Source organism: Mus musculus, chromosome 15 (assembly GCF_000001635.26).
Source record: "Mus musculus strain C57BL/6J chromosome 15, GRCm38.p6 C57BL/6J".
NCBI classification, from domain to species: domain Eukaryota; kingdom Metazoa; phylum Chordata; class Mammalia; order Rodentia; family Muridae; genus Mus; species Mus musculus.
Window position 1 is genome coordinate 64,720,505 of NC_000081.6, and position 22,057 is coordinate 64,742,561.

Sequence of the window (22,057 nt, forward strand, 5' to 3'; positions counted from 1 at the left end):
CCTGGTTGTCCTGGAACTCACTTTGTAGACCAGGCTGGCCTCGAACTCAGAAATCCACCTGCCTCGAGCATTAGGTTTTGACTTGTCAAAATAACAGGATTTCCTTACCACTATTTCTAAACACAACCCCCACCTCTTAAAAAAATGCATACTAGGCTGAAGCATAGAATAATTTCTTTAGCTTTCTGTTGAAGAGTTTTCATTAAACTGGATTTGAATCAAGAACATGAGGAGGAAATCTAGAGGGCTGGACCTAAGCCAAGATTTTTGTTATTAGACCAGACCAGCTTAGTTTCCATTCTGATGGTAGTAGGTAGGTGTGTCTCAGGCAGGCCCATACAGAAACTTGCCAGTCTAGTACAGCCCAGACTTCAAGCAGAGCAGGGATCATGCAAGCAGGTGGTATACATACTTCATAGGTTAATAATCTCCCTTGGCTTACAGAAGACCTATTGCCTCTAGTGCACGTTTTATTCCAGAAATGGGTTTAACACAGCCTCCTTTTTTTATTTACTCTTAACTGAGTGGTGCCTGGAGGTACCAAAAGGGAAGACATCAGCTCAGTATCGCTGGCTAATAGAGACATGGATGGAAGACAGAGTATACGTAAGGCATAGGCATGGAATATTAAAGGTTCCAAAGGATCAATTGAAGTAGATTGGGTGCCCTTGATTTTCATCAAACCTGGCTGTACACAAAGTTTTTGTCTTAGTGCCAGGCTGGTCACATGACAGCTAATATTGATGGTACTGTTTGTTCTAAGAACATCATGTGCATTCAACCTCATTCAATAGTGCAACCATTTAACAGATGAGGGGGGTAAGTATGAGGTGAAGACAGTCTGTGAAGGCCTCAAAGACTGAAGTCAGCTCATAATTCTAATCTGTGGCACCTAGCTCACATATGGTGTGTGTGGTGTCGGGGAGCGGAGAGGAGGTTCATCCAGCTTTGCTCTATCATAAATCTCTTCTTATGGATTAAAAACCTGAAAGCTCTAGGAATCTGAATGTATCAAGACTACTAACTGTCTGGGTGACATTGCTGAGACTCATGGAAGAACACTGGGTTCTAGATAGTCTCTGGAACCAGACTCAGAAGTCGGTTAGTAGAAACATTACCTCATTAATCTCTGTCTTTATGCACACTTGTAGTGACAATAAAAGGCAAAGCTCAAACTCCCGGAGCTGCCAGGAAATCAGGCATAAGATAGGATGCATTGCTCATTCTGCCTGTCCAACATTCTGAACATTCACCTGCTTCAGTCAGAGGAGGGGGAAGTGTGTGGCATATCATTTCCACATTTGTGCAAAATGAAATTTCCCAACCATTTGGTTACATAACTGTCTCTGCTATTCTGGAGATGTCTAATTACATGTTCAACTCCACCCCCACCCCCAGGTCACTGGTGTACACCAAGCATCAATGAGTATTTTTCAGTCTTTATTAAAAGTAGAGGGCCTCTGAATCACAAAGGGAAACAGGGAGTAAGCCCAGGAGTGGGCAGCCTGTAACTAGGATGAACAGGACCCCACTGGATGCTATAGATAGATACCAAATGATGCAATCCTGCAGAAAGTTGTCTCTATAATGGGAGGCAGGGCAGGCTGCAGAGACAGACTGGAACCAGAAACTACGGAACATTTGTGTTCCCATTTCATTCTGGCTTTCTTTCTTGGCTTTGTGGTCTCAGAGGACTCGCGACTCTGCTCGTGTCTTGAAACCAGATGGACAGCAATGACTTCTGTCTGTGCCAAAGGTTTATTTTCAAGCAGCTAATAAAATTAAATCACGGAGATAAACATATTGCCCCTACACCCCAAATAAAACTATAACAGCTCTATGAAACAGAACCTGTTATTGCCATATTGATTTTAAAGTAAATTAGAGAAGGTCATATATCTTTACTGGTGGAGTCAAGATTTGAATACCAGTCTATACCTATACCTGCCCCTGTACTTATACAGAAGCTATGGTTATGGTGCAGTTATGTGATTTTAAAGATCATTAGAAATAAGATGAAAAATATCAAATGTCACAAACTACCAGGTAAAAAGGAAGCACTTTCATACTCTTGCCTTACCTGTTATTTTAATACCGTTAGGCTTTCTGCTCTCCCAGGAGAAATGCAGGGTAGTCAGTAGGTTAGAAGGCGTCTACTAAGAGAGGAGGCCCAGACAGGGAATTTGGCAATTCATGGGGTCTCTGAGTGTTTTTCTCTCATCTGTGTGTAGGGGATTTCTTACAACTCAGTTTAAGACCTCAAGATAGAGTGCACACATAGACTTCCTGTAGGATAGACTCTGTTGGTTCTGTCTTGACAGGCCTCAAAAGGGAATAGCTAACGATTTGTTATAATTTGTGTTCCAGACTAAGAAATTCTTCTCTAAACCTAGAGGTCAGGACACCTGTGCTCAGAGACAGCCAGAGGAATTCTGGAAATGGTTGGACTTTAACTTTTACCTTACTGCTTTGTTATACATTCAGCAGAGACAAAAACAAACAAACAAACAAACAAAAACCAAAAAACCCATCAAAATTACACTGGGGTGAGTGCCCATCGTCACAATAGGTATGGCAAAAAGGCCTTTGCCCTGCTTCACACTGGTGGAAGAGGAAGGTGAGCTTTGGTGAGAGACTGGATATGAATTCTAGGTCTACTGTTCAGCTCTGTTGCTTGGCTGACTGCATCTGTAAAATGGGAAGGACAAAACTCCCAGCCCAGGTCGTTGATTAGGATTAAGTAAGGAGGGTGAAATGTCCAGCAGGAGCTGAGCAGTTAAATCCCCACTCCCTTTGCTTACTAAGAGTTTACACTCCTCATTCCTTCCTTGCCCAAGTTTACACCCTCCCCATCCCCAACTTGTTACAAATAACTTCATGCATATATCTCTGAATTCTTGGCACTATTTAATTGCTTTATCCCTGGTTTCCTAAGGGTTTCACCCCCTGTTTCCATGGTGATTTCTAGAGCAGTGCCTCTATTTCTACTCTGACTGACACTTCTTTTTTTTTTAAAATTAGGTATTTTCCTCATTTACATTTCCAGTGCTATCCCAAAAGTCCCCCATACCCTTCCCCCTCCCCTCCCCACCCACTCCCACTTCTTGGCCCTGCCGTTCCCCTGTACTGAGGCATATACAGTTTGCACGACCAATGGGCCTCTCTTTCCACTGATGGCCAACTAGGCCATCTTCTGATACATATGCAGCTAGAGACAAGAGCTCGGGGGGGGGGGGTACTGATTAGTTCATATTGTTGTTCCACCTATAGGGTTGCAGATCCCTTTAGCTCCTTGGGTACTTTCTCTAGCTCCTCCATTGGGGGCCCTGTGATCCATCCAATAGCTGACTGTGAGCATCCACTTCTGTGTTTGCTGGGCCCTGGCATAGTCTCACAAGAGACAGCTATATCTGGGTCCTTTCAGCAAAATCTTGCTAGTGTATGCAATGATGTTGATTTGTTTTCTTTTTATTCTTACTTTTTTGAAGTGAAAGATGGACCAGGATTCAGGCCATAGCAGCAAGACTGGCAGCATCTGGTTTCTATAGGGGAGTGAAAAGCACTCCAGGCAATTATGTTCACGGGCTGCAGTGTCCCTAGAAAAGTCCTATATATATGCTTTCTTATTTTTATTATGTCTTTTATTTTTGAGATTATAATATTTCATTTCCTTCTTTTTCTCTCCTTCCTCATAGTAGAGTTGTTAAAGTGGACAGGGAAGTCCATGAGGCCTCAACTCTAAAACTACAGACAGCTAAAGAATGCTGGAAGCCAGAGAAATAGCCTTGCCTGGGAAGAGCATACCAGTCATGGTCTGTTGCGTGAAGCCTATGATAGTGCTCCCAGGAAGAATAATCTCCTCTTATGTAGATCCAGGGTAAGTGTACTGTACAGGTAACACCTTTGCCTGATTCACAACCCTGGGTAAGCATCTTCTACATGTAACACCTTTGCATGGTTTATGGTCTACCCTCTTCTAAGACATGCAGGAATGGAGTTGTATATTCTAGATCCTAATAAATAATAGGGGCTCAGAATGATTAGAATCAACATGGAAGGCAGGTTGTTCATGCAGAACAAATCACTAATGTAGTTCTTCCTGTGTGCTGTTGTGGTTTGAATGTGGATTGTGCATCACAGGTTCATGTACCTGAACACTGAGTTCCAGATGGCAACCAAAGTTGATGGATTCTTGATGGATGAAGCAGGCCAATGGGGGCAGATACTGAATTTTGGTATCCCGATACCACTTCTTATTCACTATCTGCTTCCAGATTGGAGCAATATGTGACCAGGTGTCACACCTCTCTTGTGGTACATCCGAGTTCCTTCTTAAACTATGAGTCAAGGCATATCTTTCCTTCTTAAATTAGCTTCTTGTTAGATACCTGGTTATAATTTTGATAAAAGTGACTAATATGTATTTGCTTGTTCACACACAAGACGGAGTAAAAGGCTGTGGAAAATAACATCAATTTTCCCTCAAAACAATCGATTTATACATCAATTTTTTTATTCTAGAGCTGAGAAGACTGAGCCTTAGGGAGATAAGCCTGAGTAGGGCTGAGCTTGAACTATGACTCACCCGACCCTCAAATGCGAGTGCTGTCCTGCAGCAACACACACCTTCTCTAGTAAAATTCATGTCTAGGCCATGGAATTGGGAAAGACACCAGCTTGCCTCAGCCAGAAATTAAAAGCTTTTTTTTTTTAATTAGGATAATGATGTTTTTGAAGTAGAGGGACTCAGCAGTCATTGGAAACAAAGTTTCTCAGGTCATCCTCTTCAGCTTGGCTTTTTCACGAAGGCAGTTTTTATTAGGAATCAGTTTATAAAGACCCTTAAGGTTCATTTACTTCAAGGAACAGTGAAGCTTAGCAGGGCAGTTTTATGGCAACAGGAAATGCCAGGTTAACTGTGCATAGCTAAAGAAAAACATGGCATTACCTGTTGTCCATGGTAGAACACAGCAAGAAGGAACATGGCCATCAGCAGCAGTGATGCTTCCTTGGTCCCCAGGAAATCTCTGTGGGAAAACAACAGAAGAGTGCCATTGGTGACCAACAACCATGAAGGGATTTCAAGGGTAAGGATGAAAAAACACATTCAAAAGGGAGCGTGATGTGAAGAAATGAATATTTTCCAAATACTGGACTATAATATAACCTGCTTTAAAGGTTTTTGTATCATTCATAAAAGAAGATACCACGGAACTATGAGGCCACATAGGGCATAGCTGGTAAAAGAAATCTAAGGTTTAGTATCTAGACAATATGATTACATCAATATTAACAATAAGGTTTCTACTTGTATAGTGACTTTTTTTCTGCATTTCAAAGAGTTTGGATACTTTCTCATCAGAATATCCTTCAGTCATTCTTTTAAAAAGTCATTGACCTACTTAAGGAGCCAGTATTCAATGCGTACCATGTGATGGTTTTATTCCAACTGCCTTCACACTCAGATTACGATATTTGTCTATGAGTTGGATACTTTTAATTACTCTATCAATGAGTTTCATCTTCATGTCAGTTTTATGAGTAGGGTCTCCTGGCTCCCATTTTCGAAACCCTTTAATGGAGGTTCTGGTCTTTTCATGCCAAGATATTAACAGCAGATTTGTTGTTTCTTAGCTATAGTTCCAAAGAAGCACATCACGACTGAGCGTTTACTATATCCTAACATCTGCTGGGATACAGAAATGAAGAAGACGCCTTGCCCTTAGTCTTGAAATAATTCATTTGAGGCAAAAATCAAATATATAGACAATTTTCTAATTAGGGTAGATATATCCTTATTGCTCTGACACTGTTTGAAAAGAGAGTAATGAACTGAGTCAGGCTGTTCAGGAAATACTTAAGAAGCCCAGGCTGCAGATTTAAGAACATATTACTTAGCTTGGCATTTACATATCTCTAACCTCAGGTTAATAAGCAAATATCAAATGTCACATTTGAGGACATATGAAGACTCAGTGTAATGGTTTGTATATCCTTGGACCAGGGAGAGACACCATCTGAAGGTGTGGCTTGTTGGAATAGGTGTGACCTCGTTGGAATGGGTGTGTCACTGTAGACGTGGATATAAGATCCTCACCCTAGTTGCCTGGAAGTCAGTCTTTCACTAGCAGCCTTTGGATGAAGACATAGAACTCTTAGCTCCTCCTGCGCCATGCCTGCCTGGATACTGCCATGCTCCCACCGTGATGATAATGGACTGAACCTCTGAACCTGTAAGCCAGCCCCAATTAAATGTTGTTTTATAAGACTTAATGTTGGTCATGGTGTCTGTTCACAGCAGTAAAACCCTAAGACACTCAGTAAGAGAGACTGCTTGAATTTGTCAGAACTATCCAACAAGATAGTAGGGAGGGTTGGGCTATAACTCATGTATTGCGGTACAGACCTTCCTGATTCCTTCCTGATTCCTCCCTCCCTCCCTCCCTCCCTCCCTCCCTCCCTCCTTCCCTCCCTCCCTTCCTTCCTTCTTTCCTCCCACTTTGATGTTTATTGGCTTCTGAGAAAAATGTTAAAGACATGAATTTGATGATGATCCAGATTCCTAGTGCAGCTCTGATTTTGAACAGTTCTTTGACCTCAAAAATGCCACTTGATTTCTCTGAGCCTCAGTTCATTCACACATGAAGAATGACATCACAATGTTTTACCCTCTTAACTGTGAGGAGGAAATGAGCAATGGTGGTGAGGTACTTGGCATGGTTCCTCGCCCCTACCTTCCTCTCACTACTCCGTGAAGCCTCTGACACAAATCTTGTCTATTGGTGTGCTGCCTTAAAGAATCATTTGCTCACATTACTTCATTGGCATAAGAGATGTCCTATGTTTAGAGCCTCCCCTGGATTCTGTCAATCTGTTCCAGACTCATGCACTGCCTGGCACTTCAGATACCCTCTTCTTTGTGATGCACAAGACTGATTTTAAGCCAAGAAAATTATCATTTGAAACACATTTTTCAAGAGACAACATGGAGGCTTCTTGAATCATTTTTGAAAACAGCGATGGACTAAAAATAGAGGCTCAGCTAGACTAGACTCAGAAGAAAAAAAATGAAAGAAAATTATGAACAATTTCTGAGTGTTTAGCTATATGTCACATGAAAAAAACTTGTGTAGAGACCAAAGTATATGAATAGAAACCCAATCATATTGAGAAAAAGCCCAAAATGATTATCTTTTGAATTCAGAACTTGTACCTCCCATGATTTTTAGAAAAACACACAAAGAGTCAAATGGCTGAAATGTATTTCATATTATTGAGCTTTTCCTAATACTGGGTTTCACAGACTTAATATGAAGGAAATTTTGAGATATTGATTTGCATTAATAAAATAGCTGAAGTAATACTACTATCTCCATGAGAAAGGGACATTGTTAATTGAAAACACATGTAGAGTAATGAAATCCACAGGGCCACTATAATCTTTAGAGATAATTTCATCTGATACATTATAAAACTTAATATTTAATGTGAGTATGGCTCACTAATGAAGCATTTATGCTAGCTGTAGTAAATCTGCAAACTAAAAAAAAGAGCTAACCGTTCAGAGAAAACTACGATTATTTTGGAATCCATTTTAAATCATTTATATATTCTCTTTGCAAAAATGTATTCATAAATTTAAGGCTATAATGTTCATATTGTTTTCTAAGATACTTCTGCCCTTGATATAGAGAATTATAGTAGGTTTATGTAATTAGCTATATTATAATTAATTTTTGAAATTCGTTTTATTCTGTATTATGCATCGCATGCATAATATAAAATACTTTCCAAGGCTTTTATTTTATATGAGACTAAAGCCCAGAGGGAAGAGGTCAATGGGTCAAGGTCACATATTTACTTGTCTCATTGTCAGTATCAGAACTTAGATTTTAGGTGCAAAGCTCTGAGTTTTCACTATGACGCTTCCCCTCCAAATTTTTATTTATTAGTTTCTGTTTTCCTCCACAAACTATTAATAAGCCATCCCATTTAAATTTACTTTTATTATGGTGCTATATCACTGGTGTAATGAGGCTTTACTGGTGAAAGCTTGTATTATATCTGAAGCAAACTTTACCTGTACATCCTGCTCTCTCATGTCAATTCAGATGATATTAACTGACCACAGAGGTTCCTGCACATCCATGCTCATAGATGCCCTGCTTACATTAGATGGAAAGTGGAATCAGCCTAGCTGTCCATCAACTGACAGGTCAATAATAAAAATGTGGTACATACCCATAATGGAATTTTGTTCAGCATAAATAAAAATGAAATCTGCAGGAAAGTGGATGAAACTGGAAGATATTCTTAGGGATGTAACCCAGAGTCAGAAGACAAACACTTCATGTTAGGGCTCATATGAGAGGAATAGCCTTAAAGTTTTAGATTTCTTTGTTTAATTTGGAGTACCCATTGAGATCAGGAAGTTAGCAAGGGGCATTGCTGTTGATGGGCTTTCCTGGAGATGATAGCACTCCTGGGGTAGGAAAGTGCAAGGGAGAATATGGGTAGGAGAAAGATTTAAGAGGGGATATGGGTGGATAAATGGCAGAGATGAGGGGTTTCAGTAGGTTAAACAAAAGTAAGAACGTCTTTTAAAAAAGCCATATGAATTTCCACTATTATATAAGCTAAGTAAGTAATATTGAAAATCAATTTGAAGGGATATATTCTATACGATAGATTATGTGGTTTCCAAAAGTACACAGGTTATTAAATAAAAGTTGCAGTGCCGGATGTGGGATACCTCCATATGAGTTGTTGGTCAGAGGGGTGCCCCCTAAAGCAATATAGGCTGTTGCTATTACTTAGTTTCACACCATATGACAAGACTCTATTGATGAAGACTTTGGTTACAGGATACTGAGCTGAAAGCTTCCCTAATGTCAGGTAGCTTTCACAGTGTCAGAAGATGTTATGCAGATAGCTGGGGGGAGAAAAGACATCAATTCTTTACCCAGCGGTGAGTCAAATGAACTATAGGTACCATTGGTAAGGCAGGATATGCCCTGTGGATGTTATAGTGTCATTAGTGCTATGGGGGCAACCAAACACTTCTTATAAGATTTTAAGTCTATTCCAGAAGAGGAATGCATGCCCAGTACTGTAAATGTGATTGATAGTCAAAGGCTGGGAAGTCTTAGGGGGAACCTTCTATTGTTTTGCTAAATGGACATGGTAACTAGCTGCCTTCCAAATGTTTATGCTTGTGCCCATAGATGACTGCTGCTTTCAGCCTTAGTCAGAGAAGCTTGCAGTTTTTGGTGGGCCATGGTTAATGCGGAGACTCCTAACTGGTAAAAGTGCTGAGAATAAGTGATCAATCACCCCAAGCTCAGCTTTGATGGAAACCTCTGTATCACTCCCGCCAAGGCTCAGCGAACATTATAGAAGAGGAAGTAGAAAGAACAGGGGAAGTGGAAAGAACTAGAGGATGGGAAGGGGTCTGAAAAGAAGTATTCTCTCCATGAAATAGGTGGTACACCCACAAATTCATAGCACCAGCGGCTCTCTGCTTAAGGCTTACCCAAGACTTGGGCCATCAACATTCTAACTTTGAGGCTTATGGGTTCTGCTCCACCAGGAAGAGCTATAGAATTTAATGGTTTCTGGGTAGGAAGAATAGTATTCCTCAGTGGTGTAGCCACTGTCAAGTTGTACTTGTTCAAATAACCGTCCACTGGTGCTCATTTGGGCAACCTCATTGAATTTGATGAGCAACAAGTAAACCAGAAGAGGCAAGGAAAGAACAGTAGGAGCTGAAGGGGTTTGCAACCCTATAGGAAGAACAACAATATCAACCAAGCAGACCCCCCAGAACTCCAGAGACTAAACCACCAAACAAAGAGTACACATGAAGGAACCCATGGCTCCAGCTGCTTATATAGCTGAGAATTGCCTTATCTGGCATCAGCGGGAAGGGAGGCACTTGGTCCTGTGAAGGCTTGATGCCCCAGCATAGGGGAATTCTAGGGTCAGGTAGGAGTGGGTGGGTGGGTGGGGAAGCACCCTCATAGAAGCAGGGGAAGGGAGGATGGGATATAGGGTTTCCAGTGGGAAAACCCAAAATGGGGATAACTTTGAAATGTAAGTAAATAAAATAACAACAACAACAACAACAACAACAACAAAAAACCACCAAAAACCCAAAACCCTCCAATGTATGGGTACATACACAGATTGAAAGCAGAAATAATAAAGTTATAAAATCGTCATACACTAGAAACTGAGAACATCTAGATTTTCCCCTAAATACTCTTGGGATTTCATATGTACATGAATATAAACATTCACACACCACTTGGGAAATTGTATCAAAGAATTAAAAACAGGAAAGCAATAGTAATTACTGTTCAAATTTCATGTTGTGATTTCTATTCCTGAAGCAACGCTGAAACGCCAAGTTCAACGTCAAGTTCTATGAACTCCAGTCCATAGAGCTAAGTGCACAGTGAAGTACAGTTATCAGTGAAGATTTTCATGATCTTTCCTCCTTAGCTACTATACCCTACTGTACACACCCCTCCTGTACATATCTACTTAAAATCACTTTCTTTTAAGCTCCCAAGTGGCCTAAATTTATCTTATTCATGGGTAATCTTCAGTGCCTATCCAAAGCTCTCAGCAGGAAGGGTAATATGTATTAAAACCAGTAGACAGATAGGAGTGAGGGTTAAGGTTATGCGATGTTAGGTGACAGCTATTTGGCTTTTATTATTTATGTGGAGTGACCCTTGGCCATTGGCTCCTCATCTCTACCATGACTGCTCAAATACATAAACTGGCTCTACATTTTATCCTCTTTCCTTCTCTCTCTCTCCCCCTCCCTCCCTCTCCCTCTCCCTCCCCTCCTGCTCTCCCCCTCCCCTTTTCTCTCTTCCTCACTTCCTTCCTTTTTTCTTTCTTTCTTTTTGCTGTTGTTAGTTGGATGTAAAATAAAAGTGAAGGGAGCTCTTTACTGAACTTCCTAAGGTTTTTAAGATGCTGACAGCAGAGTACGAAAGCACTGGGCATTCTGATTGTAAACGGACATCATATAGAGCACAATTTAGGTCAGAGTGGATCTGCTCCAGTGACACAAGACACCTAGGTTTTGCCAGCTCCAACTTTCCCTGGTTCTTTCCAAATACTTTTTCATGTGTCGTTTTTCTTGACTTCAGCTATTCCAACTTATTTTCAGTTGTGGGCACTCTATTTTTTTTTTTTTTTTTTTTTGGTCTGACAAGTCTTCAGTGATTATTACTAGTGATGTAGTCTTTGCAAGGATAATTATGTAAGCCATGGCTTCATTGTAGCCTGGAAAGCTTCAAAAAACTCCTTACTCACAGTTAACCTCTCTAACTGCCAAAATTGAGAATTGGCAGTTAGGAAACATAGCATGTGTTCATCTGTACTAGGAAAGATGTATGCAGAAATGAAAAGCAGAGATGAGACATCTATTTTGTAAGCATCTATTTTGCACCAATAGGTATATGGTAAATTTTAGGAGATTTAAATCCCTTAAATGCCTTTATGTGACCATTTTACAAGGAGTAAAGTAAATGCCTTTGATGTACTTCTGGAAGGATAGGATAAGATAGACAAAATCACTGTTGTTTCCAGGACTCAAAGTGGACATTGGAGGAAGACCCTATCCCAGTACCATCATTACTAAGTGGAGTGGGTAATTATTGCTAGAACTGGGAAAGATGATCAGAGAGTGCTGATCTTCTGAATTATACATTTGGCTGTTGTTGAGTAGAAGCAAGAGCCAGACTTAATTCTATGCGTTCTCATCTTTATTATCATGCCTAGGCAGATTCACATATTTTACTTCTATTTCAAGATGTCAACAAGACTTGATAAGTGATACATAAATAGATTTTTTGATTAGCAGTTAGAATGTATATATAAATAAAAATGATACAAAGGAAAGGATAGTAAATGATCCAAAACAAGGTCTAAAGTGTGATCAAGTGGAGTGGCATTATCTGTGAAGTACTGCAATTAAGTACAAAGTTGTGCTTACAAGATGAGGTGCACACAATTGAAGGACAATAGTGACACACAATTGCAGGCATTGGAGGTGAGTCTGGACCTAGATGTGTGAAGTAATATCATTACGTGATTCCAAGTGAGCAAATGCTTCTTTTAGGTATTCCTTCATTTCCATTGCATATTTTATTCTGCACACACTTAACTGGAAACCTATTGCCAGATACTATAAAAGGATGAGAATGTGAATCCTAGTGACATGACTTCTCTAAAACTCCTGTTGTAATGGAAGAGGAAGACATGGAAATGAATTACTGCCATGTGAAGAAGTTAATGTGGTGATGGGGTAGAAAGTGCAGAACAATAAGGCTGCCACCAAGGAGATTATCTTTGAGTTATGTCTTAAGAACTGTGGGTTGGACTTCCAAAAATGGACATACCAACACAGGATGATGTACATGTAGAAGGTCCTTTGGGGAACAGTATATAATTTCCCAATGCCAAAGTCCATCCTCTGATACAACCTGTAGATATTCGGGAGGTGAAACTGAAGAATTTAATACAGATCTGAGGAAGGGGAGTTCAGGTCTCTCCAGCAAATGAATGGACTTTAAGCTTCTCAAAGGGAACAGGGAACCATTGAAGGATTTGAAGAAAGTATAGGCATTGACGAGATGGGTTTGGGACGGGTTCATTATGAATAGAGGGTGGGAGACCAGCTAGGGAACCAAAGTCCTGAAAGGAAAATGAAGAACTTCCTAGAATCCTTACATCTGTGGAAGGGAGAGGTCAGGTTTAATAACAAGTGTCAACACTGAGCCAGAGCTTACCAGGTTTGATCATATGAAAAAACATTCCTATAGAAAAGGAACCGGTGTTATTCTCACTTCTCTGATGAGGACAGCAAGGGTTGAAGAAGCTGGAATCATTTTCAATGAACTCAGTCAAGTTTATACATGTGGTGGGTGAAAAAGCTGAGATGTGAAGCCAAGTGGTTTAACTCCGAAACTGATATTCTTAAGCAATTCACAATAGTGCTTCCTGGGAAAGAGAGCTGAGGAATATTAGTGTCTTGGGACTGATATGACACTAAAGAGGAAGCTGCTCCTATTTTGGGTCCAGCATTATCTCCAGAGACAGAAGGTTGTCATGAGCAGATGAGAGAAAATAGTCTCAGGTACTAGGACCATGCCAATGGAGAAGTGACCAGGAGTCCCCACCCAAGGTTCTTTGTGATTGCCATGTTTTATAATCACTCTGCCATTCTTGGGAGAAATCAGGAGCAAGCTGAAAAAATGTCCCAAATGAGCATGAACTAAGTATTTTATAATTAAAGCACTAGGTAAGTCTTATTGGCCTTGGATGGTCAGTGGGATTCAGGTCAGTGTCTTCTGACCTGAATACTTCAGCTGAGATGGAGGCCAGGTGTGCTTTTCATTTCTTTCTAACTTAATTCTGTTGGTAGCAGAGAATGAGGAAACACAAGACTAATTAATGGCTGACCCTTAGAGAGGATGTAGCTGAGAGAAGGATTTGATTCTCAGCCTCGAATTTGGGATACTATTTGCTTTTACAACTCTTACTTAGAAGTTACTAACTTTTTCTCAAAGCACTTTTAATAATAATGATAATAAAACAATCCTCTCTCCTTAGAAGGAGGTGAGATGAAGAATGACCGTTCTATGTGATAAGCACATTTGAGTTTACAGCAACCCTGGGGCAATGCTATGGAACAAACTGTCTCCCCTTCATTGGTTAAAACCACAACCTTCAATATAACAGTATGTGGAGATAGGGGATAAAGGGACATTGCTAAAGATAAATGAAGTTATAACACTGGGGGTTTTGACCAGATAGGCCCAATGTGCTTATAATAAAAGGAAGAGGTCCCAGACTTCTTCTCATCACATTTTCGGAGGGTTCAGCAAGAAGCTGACCAGGTGCAAGTGATGAAAAACACCCTGACCAAGAGGCCACTCAGCCCTGTCCATTACATGTTGTGATGAAAGTCCCTTGCTTAGCAATGCAAATAAAAATTTCATATTGTACTTTACTGGTGGGCTGTTGAGGTTTATAGACAGGAAGAAGCTTTCTAATAAAGTAGTATAGGTTAAAGCTTTAAGCCATTGCTGGTTCCATTAGTGCTGAGGATCAAGTAGACAAAACACACACAACACAGGGTATACATGCATAGCACATACTGTCTAGAAATAAGAAAAAAATTGTCATATCTTGTGAATAATCATATAATGAACATGAGTGAACAATTCATGCATGTTTCAAAATATTAATGGATAAAAAAGATACACAAATATACAGGGTTGCTATTTGGCCTTCAAAAAGAAAGAAAATTGTCATTTGTTCTAATATAGATGAATCTGTTGCATGAATTAATGCAGGCATAGAAAACTAGATGTTCTCAGTTAGATGCATGATTTGAAGTTGTTGAACTTTACAGAAGTGGATGGTAGAGTGGCATTTACCAGAGCTGGGAATGGTTATTGAAAACTTTTGGTCAAATGATAAAAACATTCTGATAGGCCAGAGAGAAAAACAAGGTCTATTGTACACTATGGAATAAGAGACAGTGTTTTGTATATTATAGTGTAGCGTATTGGTAAAGCGATAAGTCGTTTTTTAAGTGTCCTCACTACAAACATAAGAGTTAGGCCATGTGTGTTAATTAGCTCTATTTGGCTATTCTAGAAAGCATGCATCTATAAGAATTATATTGTCTAACACAAGCAGGTATAATTTGCTTGTCAATTAAAGATGATGCAAACTCTTGGAAATTCAGCAGGGAAAACGTGACTGGTTTCATAGAAACTTGGCAAAGAGTGATGTATGACCTGGCTCTTTAAGTCAAATGGCCGACAGATAAGGAAACTGTGCATGGACTTACTTACAACTAGAGAACTGTAACTTTAAAAAGTGAGAAGAAGCACAGTTCCAGGCTAGGGAGATCACGCAGTGGGAAAAGTCCTTCTACATAGGTGTGAGAACCAGTGGTTGAATGTTTAAAAAAAAAAAAAAAGGCTGTGGAGGAGTGACTACCTGAACATCCACAAATACAGCAAAATTTCAAAGGTCTAACAGCAGCAAAGGCAAGAGAGCAACAGGGCAATTATCTATAAGAGGAAAATTGTTAGAATCATGTTGGAGAGCAATTTGGCAATATACTACTGTTTTCAAATAGTAAATTCAGTTAACCTACAATCCAGCAAGTGTGTTTTCCTACTAAGCTCTAGGAGACACATGCACACAAAACTAGGAAGAGTCTGACTTTCTATTAATAGGCAAAATGCTAACTTATATTTTGTTATATTGACATTATAGAGTATATACAGATATCAGGCAAAATGGACTAAACCCATAGATATCAACTGATGTGGATCTTAAAAAGGCAACGTTGTATGACAATGCCAACACAAGTATAAAAACAACATCGGATTTCATAGATGCAGATGCTAAAGAACTGGAATGGATACCTTCAGTGTTTTGGACTGAGGAGACTGCTCAGTGGTTAAAGTGTTAGCCATACACACATGATGACTAGAGTTCAGAGCCTCAGAACTCACGTAATCACTGGGATGCAAAGCAGCCTGGCTGTAATTCCAGCCTCAGAAGGTGGAGAAAGGGGCCCCCATAAGTAAGCTGGATAGTGAAATCAGCCATGTTTTACTGATGGACTCTGCTTCAGCGAATAAGGTAAAAGAATTATTGAAGATTATTCCTTACACCAATCTCAGGTCTTCACATCATGTGTGACACACATGCGCACTCATCCACATGTGAACACACATGCATGAAAATGGAAAAAAATAACAGCAAAAATCCCTTCATTCAGCAAAACAGTTGATTGTTTTTTGGGAGAAAGACGAGATTAGTAACAGGTAAGGGAATTTGAACACTATTTGATATTCTTTGTTCTTTGATACAGAAATACACATGACTGGTAGCTATTGTTCACTTTCAGGGCTGACTCATGGACAAGCAGACCAGACACTTGGGTCGATTTATTGGATTTTTCTTGGCCTTTACCCTCTCAGAATATTAGAAATTTATTCTAGCTAGACACATATGCTTCCTACAATTGATCCCAGTCAGCCTGGTATTTGGTGTCTGGTTCTTCCTACTACTAGTCTTCTGGACAAGGTCTGGTTTGATTCACTGGGTTTTGAGGAGGTCAAGTGATATCCTTAGAAATATATCCAGAGATTGAAGTGTGGTCAAAGTGGGGAAGAAGGATGAAGGAGCCAGAAGACACATTCTTCTGCCTTATGCCACTCTGAGGTACTTTTCGTCATCTCTGCTGACACTTCTGGTTGCTGAATGAGTGGACCTTCCAAGGCATGGGCTGAATCTCTTGACAACTTATGCTGTCTGAGCCATTAACCATCACCCTCTTCCCTGGTATCACCTCCCTCCTCACTCTCATTGTCCTAGAACTGTTTCAGCATTGAAGCTCGCTCTCAGGCTCTGTGCTCAAAGGAATCTTGGCTTATACATTACTTCTTGCATTAGTCTAAATTTTAGAGATAATAATGAAGGATCAACATTGCTCAATCCACAGTGACTGAGTTTTACCAATATTGCTATAGTTAAATTAAAACTAGATCCCGCAGGCCTCAGAATTGCTAGTGTTAAGAAAATTAATTATTAGGTGTGGAGGAAATCTAAGGTACCACACCCAACTTAGTCTAAGTTTTAAATAATTATTATTATTAGTCTATAGTTCATATATGTTGAAAATTAGAGATTTTCCCCTTGATGTGTAAGCCGGACAGTGTTTGAGCTGAAATATGTTCATAAAAAGCCAATCCCTCAGTTTCCCTAATGCTATTACTTGCCCAGTGCCTTCATTTCCGTGACAGCTGAGCACATTAGCACTGTGGTGGGTACTTACTCTCCACTGTGGTTCAGGTTGTCATAACTCAGAAAGAGACCTGCGTAGATGGTCTCTGTGAGCAGGGCGTAGATGGCGATCATGATGAGTAGCACTGCCAGCTTCAGGACAGAGTTAAGCCGTAGAAACACAGCACAGGTCACCATGGCCAACACCCCAGTGAAGACAAAGTACTGCAAACAGAGAACAAAGGTGGTCAGACTCACAGGAACCTCTGAGGTCCCTCTCCTGGTTTTGCTGTCCACCTGTCTTCAGGAATTCAAACTGAACCCTCCCTCCTACTGCCCAGAGTCTCTGCTCCTTGTCTCTACGAGTAGCTCCATCATTCACATGATTTCCCCCCTCCCCCAGCCTAATCTTTGCAAAAATACATTTTTATCATTTTATTTTATTTGTTCTGTCTGCGTGTATGCATATTACATATGTGTCAGATTCTGTACTATTGGATTTACACACAGTTGTGAGCTGCACATGGGTGCTGGGATTAGAAGCCCAGTTGCCTGGATAAGCAGCTGGGGCTCTTAACCATTGAGCCACTTCTCCAGCTCCCCAGTCTTGTCTTTGATGCCTCCTTCTTTTCCATATCCCACTGTCAGCCATCTTTAGTTTTCTTTAGTTTTAAGGTTCTACTTTATACCCTTAACAGATTACCACTACCACCCCTCCACCCCACCCCCGCCTTTAGCTTTCTCTATCTACTCTCCTTGCTTTCATTCTCAGAAGCAGCTTGGGAAGAGTTTTTTTTTTTTTTAATACCCCCACATTTATTTATTATTTATTTATGTGTGTGTACATGAGTGCTACAATGTACACATGGAAGTCAGATGATCACTTGTTGGATTTAGGGCTCTCCTTCCAGGTTATGGAATTTGAGCCCAGACCATCAGGTTTGGCTGCAAGTGCCTTTATTCACTGCACAATCCTGTCATCTATCCTCCAGTTTCGTCCATCTAAGCCTGCTTCTGGGCTTTAGCATCTCTAAACACACACTTACATTCTTTCTCTACCTAGAATTTCTGGAACATCCATCTGACCACGTTCTTAACCGGAAATCCCTTCTTTGCTCTCTAAGCCCTCAAATTCCCACACAGCAGCGCTCACAGGCTACCATATAGTAGTTTTTCCTTTCACTTTCTAGACCCATATCTCACACATCAGTGGACGGATGCTCAAATCTCATCCAGGTGAGTAAGCTATGTACCTCCTCACATGTGAGGTGTCCTTTCCTCTGAAAAGCACCCCCTCAACCTACATTGTACCTTGCAGAGACATCTCCCACTCTGTGCTGGGCATTACTTCTCAAATTGCAAACTTGGAATTAGCTAAGAACTTGAATAGGGTGTCAGTCTCCCATTGTCTACACAGACAGCTTTCAGCATTCTGTAGGAAACAACCTGCTTACTTTTTTAACAGAACTATCCTGGAATATTCAGGGTGTTGGGTTTAGATTGTGATTAGTTAAATTCATATCATTAAAGCCCCACTTTGACCTCAAAATCTATACATATTTTTTCTTGAAGCATTCAGCAAAAGTGTCCAGGATGGGACTCACAGCTCTCAAGAAAGCACTGGCCATGATGCTAAATAAACTGTTCATGATCTTGAAGCTAGAAAGAGGTGTCTCTGTCATCTAGATATGGCCAGTTTGCATGAGTGTGATTCCAGTGGGAATGTGGGGTTTGATAATACTACAGCTTTCATGTGCACATTTTCATCTCTCTTTTATTACATAGTAAGGAAGTTTTTATATGGATAGGGAGATAGATAGCTAAGAGTTTCTAAAAATATTTGAGTATTGAAGAAGTTGTATGAATTTCCTAAGTGAAACTAATTCATTTATGAGACAAATATGCATACATAAATGTATACAGTGTCCTAGATTATTTCTCATTGAGAAACATAAAATAGGACAAGTTTAATAGGGGTAGAATGTATACTGTCTCAGGGGTAAGCTGCTAGCACACAGACTAAATGAGTATAATCATACAATTGTTGGTCACATATTCCATTTAAAGCACTCTAAAATGGCCTATTATACTCTGTGTTATTCAATAGTTATCATGACTCAAGCTTAGATTATTCTTTCATCGATTATTCTTTCATCAGTTCTAAGGAATAGGGGTTGTCCATGGAGAAGTTCTCTATTTCTGGATACTCAAGGCTTTCTTCTCTCAGACAACACACTGACCTGGGAAATAATGAATAAAGCAAACTCCTGTCAGTCTGAAAATCTTGAATTCACATGACTTGCCAAATTATAAAGGGCTTTGTCAGCATGAAACAAAATCCATTCAGACCACAGCATGCATTTGTTAATACATGACTTTTAACTAAGGCCCTACTGTGCTCCAGCATGGATGGTTCAATATTCATGTTATGACACTATCATAGCGTACCATAAATTACCTTGGCAACATGCAATATTTTTCTTTTATAAAAGGAGCAAGAATAACTTCACACCATCACAACTGGAGGAAGAATTGAGTATTTACACACATAACTCAAACAGAGTGACCTCTCTATGCCCATTTCGGTTCTGCCCAAACCCATGTCATCCTCAACTCACACTGTAGGAAGGAAAGAAATCAAGAAGACAGTTTTCAAAGGTCAGCATAGTTCAAGGGAATAATCCAAATACTGATTGACTCAGATTCACAACCTGATCTCTAAAAACGCCAGATCACACTGCAAGCAACATGAAAGGTGCAGGGAAAACATGGAGTTGCTCCGGCTGAAACTCAGTCTGCGTTCCATGAGTGTTCAAGGAATGCAGATGGTATAATCTAGGGGTCACCATTGGTGCTTGTGCAATTACTGTCTCATATTCTAAGCTGGTTTCTAGGCCAAGTCATCTTAAGAAAGAAGTTGTGTGTGTGTGTGTGTGTGTGTGTATTCGTGTGCACATGCTTGTGTGACTTTCATGATGTGGTACAATGTTATATTTGAGTAGTCATGCTTGCCTATCTATAAAATCTATTGTAGTTATTATCATTATTAGTGTATAATATACCTACCTATTTATAATTTGCTCATTTAACCTTTTTTCTTTATTACTAGTTTTGAACAATCTGATTTGTGTGTGTGTGTGTGTGTTTACTATTTCTTGTGTCTGGTATTTCTTTAGGGAACTTTTGATTTATAGTTTTCATCAATCTTGGAAAAAAAAGTTCCGGTCAGCTCTTTAGTTTGTTTCTTTTTGTGAGAGAGGACTCAAATTATGCAGGTGTTACATTGTTTAAAATTGGTTTTAGTGTTGGTCTTAAGGCCTGTTTTATTTAGTAATTTATTTTCAATATTTATATTGCTATTTCACCAATTTTGCTCTTTTGGTTTTGTCTACAATGTCTAATCTCACTAACTTTCTTCTAGTATAGTTTTTATATCTCAATTTCATAGCATTTACCTCTAAGTATTCAGTCTTGACTTAACATATATCTTTCAGATTATTTAAACATATGCAATAAAATTATAATAATGATTTTATTGTCTGTTTGATAATTTTATATATGCAGCCAGTTCTGTCTTGATTTTCCATCACTGATTCCTCTCTTCATTATCAATCACAGTTCCTTTAAGTGTCTGGTTATCATTGACTGGAGTCTAGTTTCAGTGACTTTATTTTCTCAAATCCTGGAGGTTTTTCAAATTGTTATGAGTCATCTCAAGATTCATTCTTAAATATAATTGAATCACAGGAAATCACATAGCTTCATTTTTAGAATTTACATTTACAACTTTTTAAAGAAAGAATCATAGCAGAGTATAATCTAGGAATAGACATTTGAAACAACTGAAGCTGCTAAGTCCCTTCACTGCTAAGTGTCTAGTAGACTGTGATGTGTTTTAGTCAGTAAGGTGACACATTCTATTTTCAGCCCATGTGAGTTGCAGATACTGATGAATTCTGGTGGTTATTTCCACATTACTCGTTTCTCATCTGCTTGTGTTGATTGGATACTCTGAAACTCTCTGAGTTTCTCTGTGCAATCCTTTCCTCTATGGTGGTATGTTCTATAACCTCTAAGCCATCTTGCTCTCTTATGATTCTTATCTGTCTATTCTCAAGGCAAGAAATCACTGTGTTTCATCTGGGTTCATCTCCCTGAGGTATGATCTGAACAAAACTCACACTATGCCAGGACTCACTCCATTTGCTTCCTACCCTTTGGGACTTACTGTCTTCATTGTTTTGTAGTCAGTATCTTGAAAGCTACTGTTTCATGTATTACGTTTGCTTCTTTTTATTTGTCCCAAGTGGAAAAGGAGATCTTGCCCTGTGATTCATCAGAAGGGTGCCTTCTTTTTCTTAAAAGTTGTTAAATAGACAGAAGGTTCTGTTTTGAAGCTGGTCTCTGGGTAATTTTATAGTAACAATACGATATTTATCTTCCACCCTTAAAAACTGTATAAATATGAACGTGTTTGTAACATGCCCTAACTGAAGAAATCAAGGTACAAAGAGTGATGTGTAGGTACTAAGATGATGCTCCTAGTGTGTGTGTGATGGGGCCGGACGGAGAGGCTTGAAGACTGTATCAACTCAAAAAAGTGACTCCCAGATGCAGGACACAGAGAGCCAAACCTTTGCTAGGGAACCTGCTCTGTTGGACCCTTTATACCATAGCACAAACAGTGATCTTTTGTGGTAGAAAGAAACCAAAGTATACAGGTTTGATTCTGAAAGAAGGCTTTCCTCCCAAGCCTCCTGAGAGCCACAAGAAGGTATTGAAAATGACAACCTTTTGATTTTACACATGTGATCTACATTCATCTTATAGACTGATATGTTTTCCTTCCACAGTTGGAAGATAACATTTTCCCCGATTTTCTTTATTTTCACTCTTTCCCAGTATGTGACAGGCTTCCAGTACACAGCTAGATTATTATTATTACCTTTTTGCATCATGTAACAGCTTTTTGTTTAGAACAGATTGTCCAAATTTTGTAGCAGGCTTCCAACTAGGCATGGTTTCTCACAGGGGATATGCAAGCATCATACCCATAGCAGAGAAAACCAAGGCTCAGAGAAATGGCACGTTTTTGCCTGGGGGCGGACCCTTGTGTGTGCTGGGAGCTAGATTAGGATTTCAGAGTTTCTGAATGTCTAAGTTCTTTTAGTTTGGCAGACAGGAGCCTGAAGTCGTAAATGTAGGTCAAGCCAAGTGGTTGTCA

General features: G+C 39.7%; 1 protein-coding gene across 3 annotated transcripts in view; it reads right to left on the reverse strand.

Annotated features, from left to right (window-relative positions):
- Positions 1-22,057, reverse strand: part of Adcy8 (adenylate cyclase 8) — a 223,262-nt gene that overhangs the window by 21,470 nt on the left and 179,735 nt on the right. For all 3 annotated transcript variants that reach the window (NM_001331075.1, NM_001291903.1, NM_009623.2), the window contains 2 exons: positions 16,886-17,058; positions 4,949-5,027 (listed from right to left, as the gene is read on the reverse strand). In NM_001331075.1, the coding sequence (NP_001318004.1) occupies positions 4,949-5,027; positions 16,886-17,058 (252 nt within the window). The remainder of the gene's footprint in view (positions 1-4,948; positions 5,028-16,885; positions 17,059-22,057) is intronic.